Source organism: Ranitomeya imitator, chromosome 7 (genome assembly GCF_032444005.1).
Source record: "Ranitomeya imitator isolate aRanImi1 chromosome 7, aRanImi1.pri, whole genome shotgun sequence".
NCBI lineage: Eukaryota > Metazoa > Chordata > Amphibia > Anura > Dendrobatidae > Ranitomeya > Ranitomeya imitator.
The window spans coordinates 154,402,078-154,421,524 of record NC_091288.1 but is presented as its reverse complement, the minus strand read 5'-3'; the positions used below and the strand labels follow the sequence as shown (position 1 = coordinate 154,421,524).

At 45.0% G+C, this 19,447-nt stretch overlaps 1 protein-coding gene across 1 annotated transcript in view; it reads right to left on the bottom strand.

Annotated features, from left to right (window-relative positions):
- The window catches only part of CARD11 (caspase recruitment domain family member 11), a 214,293-nt gene that overhangs the window by 36,711 nt on the left and 158,135 nt on the right, over positions 1 to 19,447 (bottom strand). The window contains exons 16-18 of the mRNA XM_069733924.1: positions 10,780 to 10,906; positions 6,188 to 6,428; positions 2,635 to 2,728 (exon numbers count right to left, since the gene is read on the bottom strand). Coding sequence (XP_069590025.1) covers positions 2,635 to 2,728; positions 6,188 to 6,428; positions 10,780 to 10,906 — 462 coding nt within the window. The remainder of the gene's footprint in view (positions 1 to 2,634; positions 2,729 to 6,187; positions 6,429 to 10,779; positions 10,907 to 19,447) is intronic.

Sequence of the window (19,447 nt, the reverse complement as noted above, 5' to 3'; positions counted from 1 at the left end):
CCCTGGAGCTTTTTTCGTTTATTGCTCCCCTTCTTTCCAGAGCCATAATTTTTCCGTCAATATGGCCATGTGGGGGGCTTGTCTTTTGCTGGACAAGTTCTACTTTTGAACGACACCATTGGTTTTACCATGTTGTGTAACAGAAAATGTGAAAAAAATTCAAAGTGCGATGAAATAGCAAAAAGAGTGCAATCCCACACTTGTTTTTTGCTTGGCTTTTTGCTAGGTTCTCTAAATGCTAAGACTGTGCACACGTTGCGGATTTGATTCCAGATCTGCAGGGCTTTTTGCCACACGGAATAGCATCAAATCTGCAGTGTAGTGAACAACCAATGTAAGTCTATGGGAGCCGCAGACTTGTTGTGCACATGCTGCGGAAAAGGCTGCACCGAAAAGCAGCTTTTTTTCCACATCATGTCACTTCTTTTGTGCCAAACTGCAGCGTTTCTGCACCCTTAGACTTTCATTGAGTCGGGCACATCCGCAGCAAAACCGCAGATGTAAAAAAGATCTTCAGTTTTGCTGCAGATGTGGGTCCGAGAAACGCTGCAGTTCGGGAGGAGGGAAGTGTGTGGGCAGTGACTGTGTGCATGCTCGTGTGTGCAGGCAGGGTCTGAGGGCTGTTGGGATGTCTGCGGGACTGTTCGGGTGTGTGTGGGCGGGGTCTGCGGGCTGTTCGGGTGTGGGCGGTGCTGTGCGGGACTGTTCAGGTGTGGGTGGGGTCTGCGGGCTGTTCGGATGTGTGCAGTGTGTGCGGGACTGTTCAGGTGTGTGCGGGGTCTGCGTGCTGTTTGGATGTGTGCGGGACTGTTTGGATGTGTACGGCACTGTGCGGGACTGTTCGGGTGTGTGCCTGGCTGTTCGGGTATGTGCGGAACTGTTCAGGTGTGCGGGACTGTTTGGGTGTGTGCGGGACTGTTTGGGTGTGTGCGACTGTTTGGGTGTGTGCGCGACTGTGCGGGTGTGTGCCTGGCTGTTCGGGTGTGTGCGGGACTGTTCGGATGTGTGCAGCGCTGTGCTGGACTGTTCGTGTGTGTGCGGGACTGTTTGGGTATGTGCGGAACTGTTCGGGTGTGTGCGGGACTGTTCGGGTGTGTGCGGGACTGATCGGGTGTGTGCGGGACTGGGTGTGTGCGGGACTGTTCGGGTGTGTGCGGGACTGTTTGGGTGTGTGCTGGTTTGTTCGGGTGTGTGCGGGGCTGTTCGGGTGTGTGCGGGACTGTTCGGGTGTGTGCGGGACTGTTCGGGTGTGTGCGGGGCTGTGGGGGGGTCTTTTGGGGAGTGTGTGCAGGCATCATCCGATGGGACTACAAGTGCGCAGCATCCAATCTGCAGCTAATTCAGATGTAATCCGGACAGTGGACACGCACCCTACACTATCCATACATCTATCAATAGATAGATATATGAATAGATCGATGTATGCATTTATAGATCTATCTATATGTAGATCTGTCTATCCATTTCATCTATGATCTGTCTATCTGTGTGTAATTGAGTGTTGGTTGGACAAATGTAAAAGAGGAGGTTGGACAATAATGACATCACAAATCTTTTTTTGTTTTTCAATAATACATCTTTATTTAGCTTTCAAAAACGCGCAAAAACTGCACCCAAAAAAAAAAATGCATCAAAACCACGCAAAAACTGCACCAAAAATGCATCAAAACTGCATCAAAACCGCAGCAAAAACTACCAAAAATGCATCAAAACTGCATAAAAAATGCATGAAAACCGCACCAAAAACTGCATCAAAACCACACCAAAAACTGCACCAAAACAGCACCAAAAACTGCATCAAAACCGCACAAAAAACTGCATCAAAACTGCACCAAAACCTGCATCAAAATTGCACCAAAAACTGCATCAAAACTGCATGAAAACCACACCAAAAACTGCATCAAGACACACACACACCAATGACCCCACAGCACAGCCCCGCAGACCCCCTGCCCGCACACTCCAGCACCTTCCGCAGACCCCCACCGCCGCCACCACCGCAATCGGCCGCCACCACCACCGCACCGGCCGCACTTCTCAGCACATTAGCGTGGCTGGCCAGCAGACCCCAGCCCCGCCCACAGATCCCAGCCCCACCTGCCCCAGCACAGCCCCGCCTGCCCCCAGCCCCGCCCACCGCCCAGTCACTCTTGAGTGACTGCTGTCTGTGGAGGTTGGGTCACGCCTGCTGCTGACGTCACATCAATTTCCAGAGTCTGGAAATTGACGTGACGTCGGCGGAAATTAGCGGCGGCTGCTGCCTGGGGGTCACGTGACCCAGTCTAAGCCGCCGCCATAGCGCCACTCACAGGCGAAAACGGCAACAGAAGGTATTTATAAAATTCATTAGGGGCCCCGGGGGGATACATTGGGGGGTTAACTGAAAGTAGTGGACAACCCCTTTAAGTCGCTGAGTCAGGAAGAGAGAAACAAAATAATTTCTTATAATTCTCATGTTCACCTGCTGTAAAATATCGAGTAGCAGACAGTTTTAACTGAAAGCCTACGGGTAACGTATGCAACTGTATGGCATAAAACTGCGTCGCTCTGAGCATCGCATTTGACACATATGTAGAAAGATGTTCCTGGGATATAGTCACTGAACAAAAAATATACAGAAACAGATGACTTTACCTTTACGACTCGCAATGTGTTGCTCGAACCTTCACTTTCATCCTTACTTCTTTGTATTAATCTTTGAAGCTTAACCAAAAATAATTGCTGAGCCCTAGTAAATGGAAAAAACTTATTATAGTGCAATTAAGGAAATATTATGGAATTAGTGTACGTTCATGCAACGGATTTTTCCATGTAAAAAACTGCTTTTTATTTGTGATGAATTTCTCACCAGGAAACCAAAGATGACCATTGAATTTCTGAACCTGATTTGCAGTTTGAACTGCTGCGGATCAGAAATCGGATTAGCCCCATTTAATGGGTTTAATCAACATTTGGCTACTAGTTACAATATCCATGCAGAATTTGCACACTAACTCCTTTAATCTCACTTCCTGAGGAAGTTTTATAATCCATAGGTGTATTAAAATCAATGAAAAATATTTAGAATTGAGAGTCCTCCTTTCAATGGCTAACTGAAAAGATCCTTGGAACATCCCCTGCATCTCCTGAGTCGCAAAATTCAGAGAATATGAAGTGAACTCTGCACTTGCTGAGCTCCTTATGGTGCTACTGCTCCTGCATGTGAGCGTACTCACTGCATGCAGCGCACACAGAGCGCCATAAGAAGACCAGCCAGCATAGCAGTCACTTTATTTCCTGTGTATGTTATGACTCTCGTAAAAAGGGCTTCCCTTATTCCTTACCATTCATGACATTGTGATAAAGACCCAGGTGGGACCTATATCTCTATTGACCACAGACAAAGATCATAGCAAAAGTACTAGCCATCAGACTCAACAAATTTCTAGTGTGGTGCATACTGACTAGTCAGGTTATATGCCTGCCAGATCCACAGCCAGGGCCGGACTGGCCATCTGGCAATTCTGGCAAATGCCAGAAGGGCCTGTCTGGTTGTGAGCTGCCTTGTCTGCTACGTCGTTAACAGAGTAGGTATTCTCAAGACACCCATATTGTTAAGAGTTGTGATGAAGCACAAAATAGGTGACTCTGTCAATTAACACAGCAGATCTCTGGGCATCATTAGAAATATTGGTCTTATAGTAAATCTTGATTTCCTCGGTCCAGGGTAATATTAGTAATATATCTCGCTATATCTTGCTAACATCTGCCAAGTACACCTTAATCTTTAGCTACCAGTGGAGAATCCTGGGAATAGGGTCATATGCTCACTGGACATGGCCAAGGCATTTGACTGTATTGAATGGGAATTCCTGTTGGCAATAATAGAAAAGTTTGGTATGGGCTCCATTCTCATTTCGTGAATAAAGTTTCTGTATGGAAGGCCGGTAGAAAAATTACAGGTTAATTGACAGCTCTGCTTTGCTTTTGTACTGGGCAGGAACACCAGACAAGCTTGCCTGCTGTCTTCCTTTTTCTTTGCACTAGACATTGAGCCTCTTGCCGCAATCATTAGGAATCATCCTGGAAGACCCAGCCACGACACATCAATTCTCTTACTGAGGGAAGGAAGTTGTTGGCCAAAATCTTGCGATACATGACCCCATCTATCCTGCTTTCAATACAGTGCAGTGGTCCTGTCCCCTTTGCAGAAAAGCACCCCTAAAGTATGACGTTTCCCTCACCATGCTTCACGGTTGGGATGGTGTTCTTGGGGTTGTACGCATCTTTCTTCCTCCAAACACGGCAAGTGAAGTTGATGCCAAAAAGTTCTATTTTGGTCTCATCTGATCACATAACTTTTCTCCATGCCTCCTTTAGATCATTCAGGTGGTCACAGGGAAACTTCAAATGGGTCTGGACATGTGCTGGTGTGAGCAGGGGGACCCTGCACGATTTTAATTAATGACGGCATAGATTATTGACCAGGTCCTCAGGTGTAGTTCTGATTCCAGACCTTTCTTAGAACCATTCTTACCCCACACCGAGGTGTTATATACTGATGTGTGTATGTGTGTTATACACTGGTATGCGTGTGTTATACACAAACAACACCTACCAGTATATGTATTTAATATCTACATTTGTTAAATAGCGGCACCGCAGATGAGAGTTTGTCGGCAATCACCACAGTTACAAAATGAGGGTCGTTCATCAGGTGATTGGATCGTATCATATATACTAGAACAAAAATCACTGTTCTTGGCAGCACATCATCCAGGGAAAACAGGAGATGTTCTGCCAATAGCCTGATAGGGATGAGGACAGAAGGATCTATCAGCCATTGTTCTACCATTATCAGTCTTTGTCATCCAGTATAAAAAGAGATTGAGATAGAAGCAAGCAACTTGAATATAGTAGATTAGCACTCGATTAATGGTCTGAAATCAACTAGTGCAAATGCAACCTAAATATTAGCATTTTGACCAGGGCCACACTTTGTCTAAAGGTACCTTCACACTGAGCGACGCTGCAGCGATACCGACAACGATGTCGATGGCTGCAGCGTCGCTGGAGAGCGGTCACACAGACAGCTCTCCAGCGACCAACGATGCCAGTAACCAGGGTAAACATCGGGTTACTAAGCTGGGTTACCAGCGTAAAAGTTAAAAAAACAAACACTACATACTTACCTTCCGCTGTCTGTCCCCCGGCGTTCTGCTTCTCTGCGCTGTGTAAGCACAGCGGCCGGAAAGCACAGCGGTGATGTCACCGCTGTGCTTTCCGGCTGGCCGGCGCTCACAGTCAGTGCAGGAAAGCACAGCGCCGGGGACAGACAGCGGAAGGTAAGTATGTAGTGTTTGTTTTTTTAACTTTTACGCTGGTAACCAGGGTAAACATCGGGTTACTAAGCTCGGCCCTGCGCTTAGTAACCCGATGTTTACCCTGGTTACCAGTGAAGACATCGCTGAATCGGCGTCACACACACCGATTCAGCGATGTCTGCAGGAAGTCCAGCGACGAAACAAAGTTCTGGACTTTATGCAGCGACCAACGACATCACAGCAGGATCCTGATCGCTGCTGCGTGTCAAACTGAACGATATCGCTAGCCAGGACGCTGCAACGTCACGGATCGCTAGCGATATCGTTCAGTGTGAAGGTACCTTAAGGATATGTTCACACATTGCGTTTTTGCTGTGGTTTTTTTTCCATAGGCAAAACCGGCTCTCTTGGCAGTAAAGAAGCTGCTTACAAAAAGCAGGTTTTGCTGAGTTTTTGCTGCGTTATTTCTGTGTTTTTATTGCTGTGTTTTTGTTTTCTCTTGCACATGTTGATAAAGTTTAGTGTCCCAAAAAAAAGCATGATTTACCTTCCTTAGGTTTTTGCTCAAAAACCGCAGCAAAAACTGATCTGCGTTTTTTGCTGCGTTTTTGCACTTACCCATTGTTTCCTATGGGTGAAAAAACGCTGCAAATATGGTGAAAAGACGCCGAGAGAAGTGACATGCTGCAGTTTTCCAAATCAGTCAGGAAAATAAAACTAATGTGTGTGCATGAGATTTCTGTAATCTCGTAGACTTTGCTGGTACTGTAAAACTCAGCTGAAAATTTGCATTAAATACGTCAGCAAAAAAAAAACTGCAGAAAAAAAGCAACGTGTGAACATAGCCTAACACCGTCCCTGCCTGTTGGGTAAATATCACTCACCTGCTGTAGCTAGGAATAGTCCCAGATTCCAGGTTTCTTTCAATAAACGGATCCATCTTGGCACAAAGCCACTCGTATCTTCCCTGATGCATGGTGTCAAGAACATGGACAATTTCATCGCATTGTACAGACATTGTGCAGCTGTCCAAATGGTTAGAAATGTTTAGATTTAATCTGATGAAAAAAGAGTCTCCAGAACGAATTTTCCCTTCTTCAAGATCTTTTAGTAGTTTTCTATAACCTGATGAAAAGTAAAAACACAAGAATGCACAGGTACATTATGGTCTATACTGGGTTCGGTAAGCAAGCTGTATATATAGAGCGCCCGCTAGGATCGTGCGGTACTCGGGCCTGGTCCGGTGGTCATTAAAGGGGTCGTCACGGTGGCAGCAACCTGGTCTGTGGCCCTGGGCATCTAAATTAAAGGAAAGGTCTTTAAAGGGGTTTTTAGGAATAAGAATGTTTGTGACGCCACCTGCTTAAAGAGGTCCACTGGGGTGATGTTATAACAGCAGGGATGGTATGGCTTCCCACAGGTGAAGCTTTGTCCCCAGGGCTCCCGGTATAGTAGATAAAGATGGTGTAGTAAGAAACAGAAGACACAAGGTTGCAGTCTCATTACCTCTTTACTGGTGTAAGGCAGCCACAGTCCAGGGTACCAGATCACAGGTACTGGTATGGTCTGGCCTGCTTGGAGGCGACTCATGAATCCTGACTAGCCAGGTGGGGTTGGAAGCCTTCCTTCTAGCACTGTGTTGTAGTCCCTTGCTGCCTTAGGCCTCACACAAGGTCCTCACGTTCTTTCTGTCCCCCTTGTTGGTAGGACACTACCGCATGGCAGGTAACGTGAGCCTTTTTACAGGTGTCTCTCAAATGACTCTGGGCTCTATCTGATACTGTGCCTTCGGATGTTAATGGTAGGACAGGCGACCTGCAATTTCCTGTCCACCTGTTTCTGCCGTGGGGCATAGAGTTACCCCCACCCACAACCTTGGTCTTCCGGCTACCGGAATTCTGCGCTTCAGCGCTCAGTCGCAGCTCCCCTCCAGCTCTTCACTTCTCCTGTTCTTCTCTTCCCCTTTCAGTCTCCTACAGACTGCTCTGTTCTCGTTCCTTCAGGGGAGCTGCAGCACCTCACGTGGCTGCACGGCCCCAGCTTTCCTATCAGACTCTCTCTGTCTGCTTCCACTCTCTTCACTCTCCTCTCACAGACTGAACTCCTTCCCTGTCTCTGACAGACTAAATAACTCCACCCCCAGACCAGAATATATATATATATATATATATATATATATATATATTGTGATGCAGTGACCCCTGTGGCAGCTAGGGGGCGCTGTGAGTGCTCCTTGGGATGTGCATGGAGGCATATCTGTTGTTATATTGGTGGTGAAACAGTGATTGGCAGAATTGTGAGTGGCCGAAATGTGTCGCAGAGGGAGTCTGCGTGGTAAGTCTGATGCAATGTTGTTGTTCTGGGACCTGTAGTCCCTCAAGAGTGTTTATATGTATGGTGTAGTTGTAAGGGAGACTTACTAAGCTAGTTATGTGAGATGGGCGGGACAAACTAGCAACACATCCACACTCCCACCCAGGGGAGTGGACAAGGGTATATAATGTGACCAGGGTGTGGGTCACATGTTCCTGTGTGGTTCCAGTGTTTGGACCTGAGTGGTGAAGGTCCTGGAAGTATGTGTTGGATTTCCTGGGAGTAGGAATCCTGAAGAGCACATGCTAATGTGTTGGATTTCCTGGGAGTAGGAGTCCTGAATAGCACATGCTGGTGTGTTGGATTTCCTGGGAGTAGGAGTCCTGAAGAGCACATGGTGGGGCTTTGGACTTGCTAGTGGCCTGGGGTGTTGGACTGACGTCCTGAATAGCACCTGGACAGGTCATATGCCTGGGGTATTGGACTGACATTCTGAATAGCACCTGGACAGGTCATATGCCTGGGGTGTTGGACGAGGTCCTGAATAGTACCTGGACAGGTCATATGCCTGGGGTGTTGGACGAGGTCCTGAATAGCACCTGGACAGGTCACATGTGCGGTTCATGTGAGGAGGAGATGCCAGTGTGTTGGATTTCCTGGGAGTAGGAATCCTGAATAGCACACTGGGCAACTGGCATTGGAAGAACTGGGAGGAGGCTTCCTGAAGAGCACATGCTGGGGTGTTGGGAGGTTCTGGGAGTAGGACCGGATCCCTGAATAGCACACAGTAAGACTCTGGTTCTGGATGGTCCGTGTTGGGGAAGCTACCATCCTCCGGTGGGTCTGGACTGACTAAGATATGCCGCCCAGGGAAGTTGGTGATCCCTGTGAGGCAGCTTTCCCGGAGGAGTGGACTGACAAGGAGTCAACAGGTGGAGCAGGAGCTCCAGTCAGGTACCTATACAGAATGTTGGTGCTTGTGATGTTCCATGAACTGTGTGGTCTCCCACGGTGCCTTAACGGAGTGAGGTTCGGCGTGTTTAGAGACCGCGACCCAGTGTCATGTGCGCTGTATGTGACTTGGGACATTGGTGAACTGTACAGCGTACGGACACCCATGGTAACTGGGCGAAGTGAGAGGTCCAGCATGTTTCGTGTCCGTGAAACAAAGCCGTAAATGAAGTGTTTAAGACAAAGCTGCAAGTTAATATCACCAGTTGGTGCCTATTGTGTTTGATGAAAAGTATAATGTGAACTGTGCGCAACCCGGTTTATGACACTTTAATAAACCGTATAGACTGTGTTTACGCGAAAAATCGTGCCTGACTACGTTAATCCTGTGCCAAGCGAGTGTCTCCCAATACACTTAGTGAGAGCAATCTTACAATATCTATATCTAGGGAAGCTCCCCTGAAACCGGGTTCAGAGCTCCCCCTTCTGGCCTGGAGTCAGAACAGTGTTGTATGTGCTGAATACCTGTTAAAGGGATCCTTTCTTGCTTCCAAGCATGACATCACTCTCCCCGTGAGGAAAGCAATGCCACTGTAACAACCGGTTTCCTGGGGTGTTACATATACATGTCCGTGGACATAGGGCAATCACTTTTTCTCAGTGTTTAAGTGAACCCGCCCTGAAATTCATGCTGCTCAGTCCACAGGCAGTATGAATCAGTCTGGCTGCATTATTGCAGCCGTGTATGTTTTAATCTGAAACACTGCGTTGTTTCAGAGAAAACATTATTTGAACATCCACGGTCACTGTTTTATCACTAGAAGACTAGTAAACCTGCTGCCAGGAAGTCCAACTCCGCCACTGCCACTGATTGGTAGCTTTCTGCCTATGCACAGTGTACACATAAAGCTGACAATCAGTGGTGTGGGTATGGTTATATAGAGCTCAGCATTCAGAGAACCGATAGATCTGCAGCAGAGAAAACTGTTATTTTATCAAAACTACAGCAAGCTTCCCAGTAAAAAAACAAATCATTGTAATCAGGGTCTCTGCCCCTATATTATGCTTCTCTGCGATGGTGTAGCATAATCCAGGTGACAGATTATCTTTAAGGGGCTACAACATAATATTTAACGTTTAGCTATACTTCTTGTCCAAGATCCTATTCTAATATGTATTAGATGTAATAATAATAATATTATCAAATACCTCCAATTACAAATGTAGTATATATGGATACCTAAGGTACTGCAATGCCCCGTATGGGAAAAGCAACATAGCGAATGAGAAGAACTATACTACATTTCGAATTGGAGGTATTTGCTAATATTATTATTATTACTACACCTACTACATATTGTAAAAGGATTTTCGAGATGGGAATACCTCTTTAACCCCTTCATGACCTTGCGATTTTCCATCTGAAGCTGTTAGAGGCACATGATAGCTGATTAAACCAGCTGTCATGTGCAGGGAAAGATGCGGCTCAGCGTACGAGCCCACATCAAAGGAAGGGACATGACTTTTGACATACCAGTACGTCAAAGATTGTGAGGGTATGTGCACACGTTGCGGATTTTGCTGCGGATCCGCAGCGGTTTTGACGCTGCGCATTCGCAGCTGTTTTCCATGAGTTCACAGTACCATGTAAAACTATGAAAAACAAAATCCGCAGTGCACATGCTGCGGAAAAAACGTGCGGAAACGCAGTGATGTTTATTCCGCAACATGTCAATTCTTTGTGAGGATTCCGCAGTAGTTTACACCTGCTCCATAATAGGAATCCGCAGGTGGGAAACATGGTAAATCCACGGTAATTCCGCAGGTAATCCGCAGTGTGGTTTACCTGCGGATTTACCAAAATCAGTCCGGAAAAATCCGCAGGACTTTCCGCAACATGTGCACGTAGCCTGAAGGGGTCAGAGCTGGCCATACACAAATGATTAATGCTGGTAGAACATGACGATTTGGGGGGCATAAACGGTATTGTGTATGGGGACCTTCTGATTCTCCCCAGATAGATTTTTTTTTTAGAGCAAAAGCAGTATAATTTAAAGATCGGATCCTTTTGTTAACAGCTCAGTTACGCTGCCACCGGGGATGGCTGTCTTACAGTAGAAATGTATGAGACGTTTAATTAGTGGTTATTTGTACATGATTTTATAATGTAAAGATAAAGAAGAGACAGAAATTGTGTCGGAATTTTCTTCACCTTCATCGTTAACCTTATAGTGCACAGTAACAGGTCCTTTACATCTCTGTATGGTCCAGTGAGCTTCTTCTTTTGTACATACATCCATGGGAACAGATTGTTTTCTTCCTTTAATACAGCCATCCAGCTGCAAGAATAAAGATAATAATTTGGGATCAGATAACAATTTCATTTCTCTAAAACCTCTCACTTCCTTTTTTTTTTTTTACAACATAGACTTCTCTCAAATCTGTAGGGGAAATGTGCAGAGAATTAGTGTAACCTTCTCTTTATCGCTGCCTATCTGCTTCATATCTCAGTGGAGCGGGGCGCCAGCACTTTGCTGATCCACGGATATGTCTAAGGCTGCTGTCACACTAGCGAGTTTTATGGACGTAAGAGCGTAGAAAATACGTCCGTAAAACTCGCCAAACAAACGGCACAATTATTCTCTATGCCCCTGCTCCTATCTGCCGTATTTTACTGATCAGTATTATACGGCTTTCTACGGCCGTAGAAAATCGCAGCATGCTGCGTTTGTCACCGTATTGCGCAAAAAAAACACCAATGAAAGTCTATGGAAGCCCCAAAAATACGGATTACACACGGGCCAGCAGTGTGACTTGCGAGAAATACGCAGCGGTGTTAGAGAGAAAAGGCGGCAATTCAGTGCGGTGTACAGTAAAATCACACTGACAGCTTACAGTAGAATAGGTAGAATAAATGTGTACACATAGAATAGGTATATATATATATATATGTCAGTGAGACACATATATGTATATATATTATTATTTCATACAGCGCTAGATAGCTTTAAAGCCGGTAATTCAATTGCCGGCTTTGCTATCTCCTTCCTAAACCCGACATGATATGAGACATGGTTTACATACAGTAATCCATCTCATATCACCATTTATTTGCATATTCCACACTACTAATGTTAGTAGTGTGTATATGCAAAATTTGGCCGTTCTAGCTATTAAATTAAAGGGTTAAATGGCGGAAAAAATTGGCGTGGGCTCCCGCGCAATTTTCTCCGCCAGAGTAGTAAAGCCAGTGACTGAGGGCAGATATTAATAGCCCGGAGAGGGTCCATGGTTATTGGCCCCCCCTGGCTAAAACATCTGCCCCCAGCCACCCCAGAAAAGGCACATCTGGAAGATGCGCCATTTCTGGCACTTGGCCACTCTCTTCCCATTCCCGTGTAGCGGTGGGATATGGGGTAATGAAGGGTTAATGCCACCTTGCTATTGTAAGGTGACATTAAGCCAAATTAATAATGGAGAGGCGTCAATTATGACATCTATCCATTATTAATCCAATACCAGTAAAGGGTTAAAAAAAACACAAACACATTATTAAAAATTATTTTAATGAAATAAAAACAAAGGTTGTTGTAATATTTTATTCTACGCTCAATCCAATCACTGAAGACCCTCGATCTGTAACAACAACAAAAAAAATAAACCAACAATATCCATACCTTCCGCAGATCTGTAACGGCCAACGATGTAAATCCATCTGAAGGGGTTAAAATATTTTGCAGCCACGAACTCTGCTAATGCAGCTGCTCGTGGCTGCAAAACCCCGGGGAATGAAGGTAAAGTAGGTCAATTACCTATATTTACCTTCATTTGCGGTGAGGCGCCCTCTGCTGGTTGTCCCTAGATCGTGGGAACTTTCCTAGAAAGCTCCCAGGCTCGAGTTCATATGAGGACACCCAGCAGAGGGCGCCTCTTATGAACTCGAGCCTGGGAGCTTTCTAGGAAAGTTCCCACGATCTAGGAACAACCAGCAGAGGGCGCCTCACCGCAAATGAAGGTAAATATAGGTCATTGACCTACTTTACCTTCATTCTCCGGGGTTTTGCAGCAAGGAGCAGCGCTGCATTAGCAGAACTCCTTGCTGCAAAATATTTTAACCCCTTCAGATGGATTTACATCATGGGACTTTACAGATCTTCGGAAGATATGTATATTGTTGTTTTTTTTTTTGTTACAGATCGAGGGTCACCGGTGCCCAGTTTTGGGCACCGGTGCTCAGGAAGGATATAATGGAACTAGAGAGAGTACAAAGGAGGGCAACAAAATTAATAAAGGGGATGGGAGAACTACAATACCCAGATAGATTAGCGAAATTAGGATTATTTAGTCTAGAAAAAAGATGACTGAGGGGCGATCTAATAACCATGTATAAGTATATAAGGGGACAATACAAATATCTCGCTGAGGATCTGTTTATACCAAGGAAGGTGACGGGCACAAGGGGGCATTCTTTGCGTCTGGAGGAGAGAAGGTTTTTCCACCAACATAGAAGAGGATTCTTTACTGTTAGGGCAGTGAGAATCTGGAATTGCTTGCCTGAGGAGGTGGTGATGGCGAACTCAGTCGGGGGGTTCAAGAGAGGCCTGGATGTCTTCCTGGAGCAGAACAATATTGTATCATACAATTAGGTTCTGTAGAAGGACGTAGATCTGGGGATTTATTATGATGGAATATAGGCTGAACTGGATGGACAAATGTCTTTTTTCGGCCTTACTAACTATGTTACTATGTTACTATGAGGGTCTTCAGTGAGTGGATTGAGCGTAGAATACAATATTACAACAACCTTTGTGATTTTTTCATTAAAATACTTTTTAATAATGTGTTTGTGTATTTTTTAACCCTTTACTAGTATTGGATTAATAATGGATAGGTGTCATAATTGACGCCTCTCCATTATTAATTTGGCTTAATGTCACCTTACAATAGCAAGGTGGCATTAACCCTTCATTACCCCATATCCCACCACTACACGGGAATGGGAAGAGAGTGGCCAAGTGCCAGAATAGGCGCATCTTCCAGATGTGCCTTTTCTGGGGTGGCTGGGGGCAGATGTTTTTAGCCAGGGGGGGGCCAATAACCGTGGACCCTCTCCAGGCTATTAATATCTGCCCTCAGTCACTGGCTTTACTAATCTGGCGGAGAAAATTGCGCGGGAGCCCACGCCAATTTTTTCCGCCATTTAACCCTTTAATTTAATAGCTAGAACGGCCAAATTTTGCATATACACACCACTAACATTAGTAGTGTGGAATATGAAAAAAAATGGTGATATGAGATGCTTTACTGTATGTAAACCATGTCTCAAATCATGTCGGGTTTAGGAAGGAGATAGCAAAAGCCGGTAATTGAATTACCGGCTTTAAAGCTATCTAGCGCTGTATGAAGTAATAATATATATACATGTATGTGTCTACTGACCACTATTTTGGGGACTTTTCAGCGTATTACGGCCGTAATATACGGACCGTATTGTCTTACGCTGAGTGTGACTCCAGCCTAACACTCTAATGGCCATACTGATTTAGACCGACCATGACTATCTTCTGGTGCTAAAAAGGAAGCACCGGCAAGTGTGGCCATCAAAGTCTAGATTATCACCAAACGTTGCAAACATTGCACATATTTCTAAAAGCTTGGAGCAAATATTCTATTCCATAAATTTCCATATATTTCTACTTTTTTTATATACACTCCTCGAGATCCCATGCATGGACAAAGTTATGCTGGGAGCAGCCGCCACTGGATGGAGCTCCAGAGACTCATGTGTAATGCCTAAAGGGAAGCTGTTGGGTCAGATAACGCTATTTAGCTACAGATATAGGGTTATTCTGCAGGTTTAGAGCCATAGGAAGGTGACACTTGGAAGAAAATTAACTTTATTCCTCCAGGGAGCCGCCAGCTTTCAGTCATGCAGGCGCACCGATGTGACGCACCCCTCACATAACTGAGAGTGGTGTCTGTAAGCATGCTCTGGCACGGACTGACAAGTCACGGACCGCGGTGCCATGCTCTGGGCATAGCTGCCTATTAGACAAGTGCGGGGCGTGCTTGAAGCCATTGCTCTGTGCTGTGAGCAGTGGCTATAGCCACACCAATTCATTTTCCCCAGGTCCGCACTTTCAGTAAGACAGCCAGGCAACTTTCGAATAATGCTATCAATTTGCATATTAACCCTATATCTACAGTTTGATATCATTATCCGACCCGACAAGTTCCTATTACAGAGGAACAGTTCCAAGGTGACCAGTTTTTGTACATATTTATTTCCCGTTGTTCCCATGTAAATTTTTGCATTATTTTTAAATCCACCATACAATTTCTATAGATATGGCTCTTTTTATTTAGTGCTGATTATTAGGACCTTTACCAAGGGGACAGTGGGGGTGACACACTGGATTCTCTGGGGGCATTTCTTTAGGCTGCATTATTACACTATGAGCCACACCCCCTTGTAAAAGATAGTAAAAATTAGCACTAAGTAAAAAGGACCATATCTCTGTGACCGTATGGTGAGTTTAAAAAAAACTGCTCAAAAGCAATAAAATAAGAACAGGAACTGGCCACTTTTGAGCTGATGACGGGTTCTTATTAATCACTGAGTGCTACTGTACGTATAACACTACCCCGCTCCATCCTTGGGTGGGCGCAACATATTACATCTTACATTTATGTCCATGCAAGGGAAATAGTGTTCTGTATCAGAAATACATAAAAAAAAAAAAACAAGTCTCTGCCAGCAATGAAGAAATACAAAAAATTAATCAGCATATACTGCCAAAGATATATAGATATAAAAATGGTGAAGATTCACTTAAAATATGGATGCCACGTTTACTAATAAAATTCAAATAAAACATTTAATATTGAAATGTTTGTGTTTTAACCCCTTAGTGACAGAGCCAATTTAGTACTTAATGACCGAGCCAATTTTTGCAATTCTGACCACTGTCACTTTATGAGGTTATAACTCTGGAACGCTTCAATGGATCCCGCTGATTCTGAGATCGTTTTTTCGTGACATATTGTACTTCATATTAGTGGTAACATTTCTTCGATATTACTTGCGATTATTTATGAAAAAAAACGAAATATGGCGAACATTTTTAAAATTTTGCAATTTTCAAACTTTTTATTTTTATGCCCTTAAATCAGAGAGATATGTCACAAAAAATAGTTAATAAATAACATTTCCCACATGTCTACTTTACATCAGCACAATTTTGGAAACAATTTTTTTTTTTTGTTAGGAGTTATAAGGGTTAAAAGTTGACCAGCAATTTCTCATTTTTACACCTTTTTTTTTTTTAGGGACCACATCACATTTGAAGTCATTTTGAGTGGTCTATATGATAGAAAATACCCAAGTGTGACACCATTCTAAAAACTACACCCCTCAAGGTTCTCAAAACCACATTCAAGAATCTTATTAACCCTTTACGTGATTCACAGGAACTGAAACAATGTGGAAGGAAAAAATGAACATTTAACTTTTTTTTGCAAACATTTTAATTCAGAACCATTTTTTTTATTTTCACAAGTGTAAAAACAGAAATGTAACCATAAATTTTGTTATGCAATATGCAATTTCTCCTGAATACGTCGATACCCCATATGTGAGGGTAAACCACTGTTTGGGCGCACCGCAGAGCTTGGAAGTGAAGGAGCACCGTTTTACTTTTTCAATGTAGAATTGTCTGGAATTGAGATCGGACGCCATGTCGCGTTTGGAGAGCCCCTGATGTGCCTAAACAGTGGAAACCCCCCACAAGTGACACCATTTTGGAAACTAGACCCCTTAAGGAACTTATCTAGATGTGTGGTGAGCACTTTGAACCCCCATGTGCTTCACAGAAGTTTATAACGTTGAGCCGTGAAAATAAAAAAATCACATTTTTTCTGCAAAAATGATCTTTTTGCCCCCAAATTTTTATTTTCACAAGGGTAACAGGAGAAATTAGACCACAAAAGTTGTAGTGCAATTTCTTCTGAGTACGTCGATACCCAATATGTGGGGGTAAACCACTGTTTGGGCGCACCGCAGAGCTTGGAAGAGAAGGAGTGCCATTTTACTTTTTCAATGTAGAATTGTCTGGAATTGAGATTGGACGCCATGTCGCGTTTGGAGAGCCCCTGATGTGCCTAAACAGTGGAAACCCCCACAAGTGACCCTATTTTGGAAACTAGACCCCCCATGGAACTTATCTAGATGTGTGGTGAGAACTTTGAATGCCCAAGTGCTTAACAGAAGTTTAGAATGCAGAGCCGTGAAAATAAAAAACATTTTTTTTCCACAAAAAAGATATTGTAGCCCCCAAGTTTTTATTTTCACAAGGGTAACAGGAGAAATTGGACCGCAATAGTTGTTGTCCAATTTATCCCGAGTATGCTGATGCCCCATATGTGGGGGTAAACCACTGTTTGGGCGCACGGCAGAGCTCGGAAGGGAAGGAGCGCTGTTTCGGAATGCAGACTTAGAATGGTCTGTGGGCGTTATGTTGCGTTTGCAGAGCCCCTGATGTACCTAAACAGTAGTAACCCCCCACAAGTGACCCCATTTTTGAAACTAGAACCCCCAAGGAACTTATCTAGATGTGTGGTGAGAACTTTGAATGCCCAAGTGCTTCACAGAAGTTTAGAATGCAGAGTCGTGAAAATAAAAAAATATTTTTTTTTCCACAAAAAAGATTTTGTAGCCCCCAAGTTTTTATTTTCACAAGGGTAACAGGAGAAATTGGACCCCAAAAGTTGTTGTCCAATTTATCCCGAGTACGCTGATGCCCCATATGTGGGGGTAACACACTGTTTGGGCGCATGGCAGAGCTCAGAAGGGAGGGAGCACCATTTGACTTTTTGAGCGCAAAATTGGCTGTCGTGTTTGGAGACCCCCTGATGTAACTAAACAGTGGAAACCCCCAATTCTAGCTCCAACCCTAAACCCAACACACCCCTAACCCTAATTCCAACCCGATCCATAATCCTAATCACTAACCCTAACGATAATCACAACCCTTACCCCAAAACAACCCTAATGTCAACCCTAACCATAACCCTAATCAAAACCCTAAATCCAACACACCCCTAATCCTCATCTCAACCCTAACCTCAAACCTAACCCTAATCCCAATACACCCCTAATCACAACCCTAACCTTAACCCTAATACCAAACCTAACCCTAATCCCAAGCGTAACCCTAATGCCAACCCTAACCCTAATACCAACTCTAATCCAAACCCTAACCCCAAATCTAACCCTAACTTTAGCCCCAACCCTAGCCCTAACTTTAGCCCCAACCCTAACCCTAGCCCTAAGGCTACTTTCACACTTGCGTCGTTTGGCATCCGTCGCAATCCGTCGTTTTGGACAAAAAACGGATCCTCCAAATGTGCCCGCAGGATGCGTTTTTTGCCCATAGACTTGTATTGCCGATGGATCGTGACGGATGGCCACACGTCGCGTCCGTCGTGCACTGGATCAGTTGTGTTTTGGCGGACCGTCGGCACAAAAAACGTTCAATGTAACTTTTTTTGTACGTCGCGTCCGCCATTTCTGACCGCGCATGCATGGCCGTAACTCCGCCCCCTCCTCCCCAGGACATAGATTGGGCAGCAGATGTGTTGAAAAACTACATCCGCTGCCCACGTTGTGCACAATTTTCACAACGTGCGTCGGTATGTCGGGCCGACGCATTGCGATGGCCCCGTACCGACGTAAGTGTGAAAGAACCCTAACCCTGAATTTAGCCCCAACCCTAACCCTAAATTTAGTCCCAACCCTAACCCTAGCCCTAACTCTAACCCTAGCCCTAAACCTAACCCTAGCCCTAACCCTAACCCTAGCTCTAACCCTAGCCCTAACCCTAGCCCTAACACTAGCCCTAGCCCTAACCCTAACCCTAACCCTAGCCCTAACCCTAGCTCTAACCCTAATTTTAGCCCCAACTGCTCTTCTCCTGTGGACCGGCAGATGGCGATAGATGGCGGGCGCACTGCGCATGCGCCCGCCATTTTCTTTTCCCCGGCAGCCAGGAGGAGCAGCAGGAGGATCCAGGGACACCGGTAAGTATAATAGGGTCCCCGAATCCCCCTATTTCTCTGTCCTCTGATGTGCGATCAGAGGACAGAGAATTACACTTTGATTTTTTTTTTTTTTTTTTGCAGTCGCCGGTAAACAGTTAATTACCGGCGATCGCAAAACAGGGGTCGGTAAAACCGACCCCGATCATGTTCTTTGGGGTCTCGGCTACCCCCGGCAGCCGAGACCCCAAAGATTCTCCCGGTGCCGACCGGCGGTCGCACTGCGCATGCGCCCGCCATTTTGAAGATGGTGGCGCCCCCCGGGAGCCACGAGAAGCACCGGGGGAGATAGGTGAGTATCGGGGGGCTATCTGGGACCCCTTTTCTCTGTCCTCTGATGTGCGATCACATCGGAGGACAGAGAAATTAAAAAGAGATCGCTTTTTTTGTTTTTTTTGCGATCGCCGGTAAACGGTTAATTACCGGCGATCGCAAATGCGGGGTCGTTAAAAACCCCCCCGAATCATGTTCTCTGGGGTCTCGGCTACCCCCGGCAGCTGAGAGCCCGGAGAAAATCCGACTCTGGGGGGCGCTATTTACTTTTTCCACAGCGCCGTTAATTAACGGCGCTGTGGTTTAAGTACCCTTAGCGGCCGCTGTTAAAAGGCGTATCGGTGGTCGCTAAGGGGTTAAAACATTATACCTAGGTAACAAGTGATCCACATTCTCCTCTGATCTTGGAGCTCATTTGATATTACCACCCAACAGGATGTATAGTCTTCACGTCTTATATTAAAGGGGTTCTCTGGGAATAGAAAAATACATAACTAAAGGACACATGTATG